The sequence below is a fragment of the Diaphorina citri genome, unplaced genomic scaffold, assembly GCF_000475195.1.
Source record: "Diaphorina citri unplaced genomic scaffold, Diaci psyllid genome assembly version 1.1 scaffold32725, whole genome shotgun sequence".
In the NCBI taxonomy this organism is placed as follows: domain Eukaryota; kingdom Metazoa; phylum Arthropoda; class Insecta; order Hemiptera; family Psyllidae; genus Diaphorina; species Diaphorina citri.
The window spans coordinates 1-644 of record NW_007410060.1 but is presented as its reverse complement, the minus strand read 5'-3'; the positions used below and the strand labels follow the sequence as shown (position 1 = coordinate 644).

General features: G+C 47.8%; 1 protein-coding gene across 1 annotated transcript; it reads left to right on the top strand.

The window, feature by feature from the left end:
* Positions 1-6: 6 nt before the first annotated feature.
* LOC103523681 (cell division cycle 5-like protein) lies at positions 7-638 on the top strand (the record flags this gene model as incomplete). The annotated part of the gene is made up of 2 exons (XM_008488701.2): positions 7-59; positions 429-638. Coding segments are annotated over exons 1-2 (258 nt in total), but the record flags the coding sequence as incomplete, so codon positions are not given.
* Positions 639-644: the final 6 nt, after the last annotated feature.

Genomic DNA, 644 nt, shown 5'->3' with positions numbered 1-644 from the left:
CTGGGGCCGCTATGAAGACGCCTCGAACCCCCGCACCCCAGACTGACAGGATTCTTCAGGTAACAATCACAGCGTCCCCATATGTGCAATTTTAATAATTATACCTTTTTTTGGTATTTGAGTATTTATTTATTTATTTTGAATAACATTCAAAAGAAAATTCAAGTATAGGGTTGATGGCATTAGTAAAAGAGGTTCTTAGTTCTCAAGAAGTTTTCACACTTAATCGACCGGTCATCGATCGATGTCGACTGACACGTCCACACTGCCTCGACGACATAGATTTTCCTAGTCGATTGATGCCGATCGACGGCCGGTCGACCATGTTTTGACACACCTTTAGCAATGCAATAAAAAGTAAGCTTTGCCACAGATCTGTTATTTAGATTTTTTAACTCATTTGTGTCTTTTCTCGCCAATGTCCACAGGAAGCTCAGAACATGATGGCGCTCACCCACGTAGACACACCACTCAAGGGCGGCCTCAACACGCCTCTCCTAGCGCCAGACTTCTCCGGTGTCACCCCCTCTAAAGATCACTTAGCCACGCCCAACACAGTCCTAACCACGCCCTTCTCCCAGCGGTCCGTGCATGACGGGGGCCCGGGTTCGACCCCCGGGGGATTCAGTACTCCGGGAGTAAGG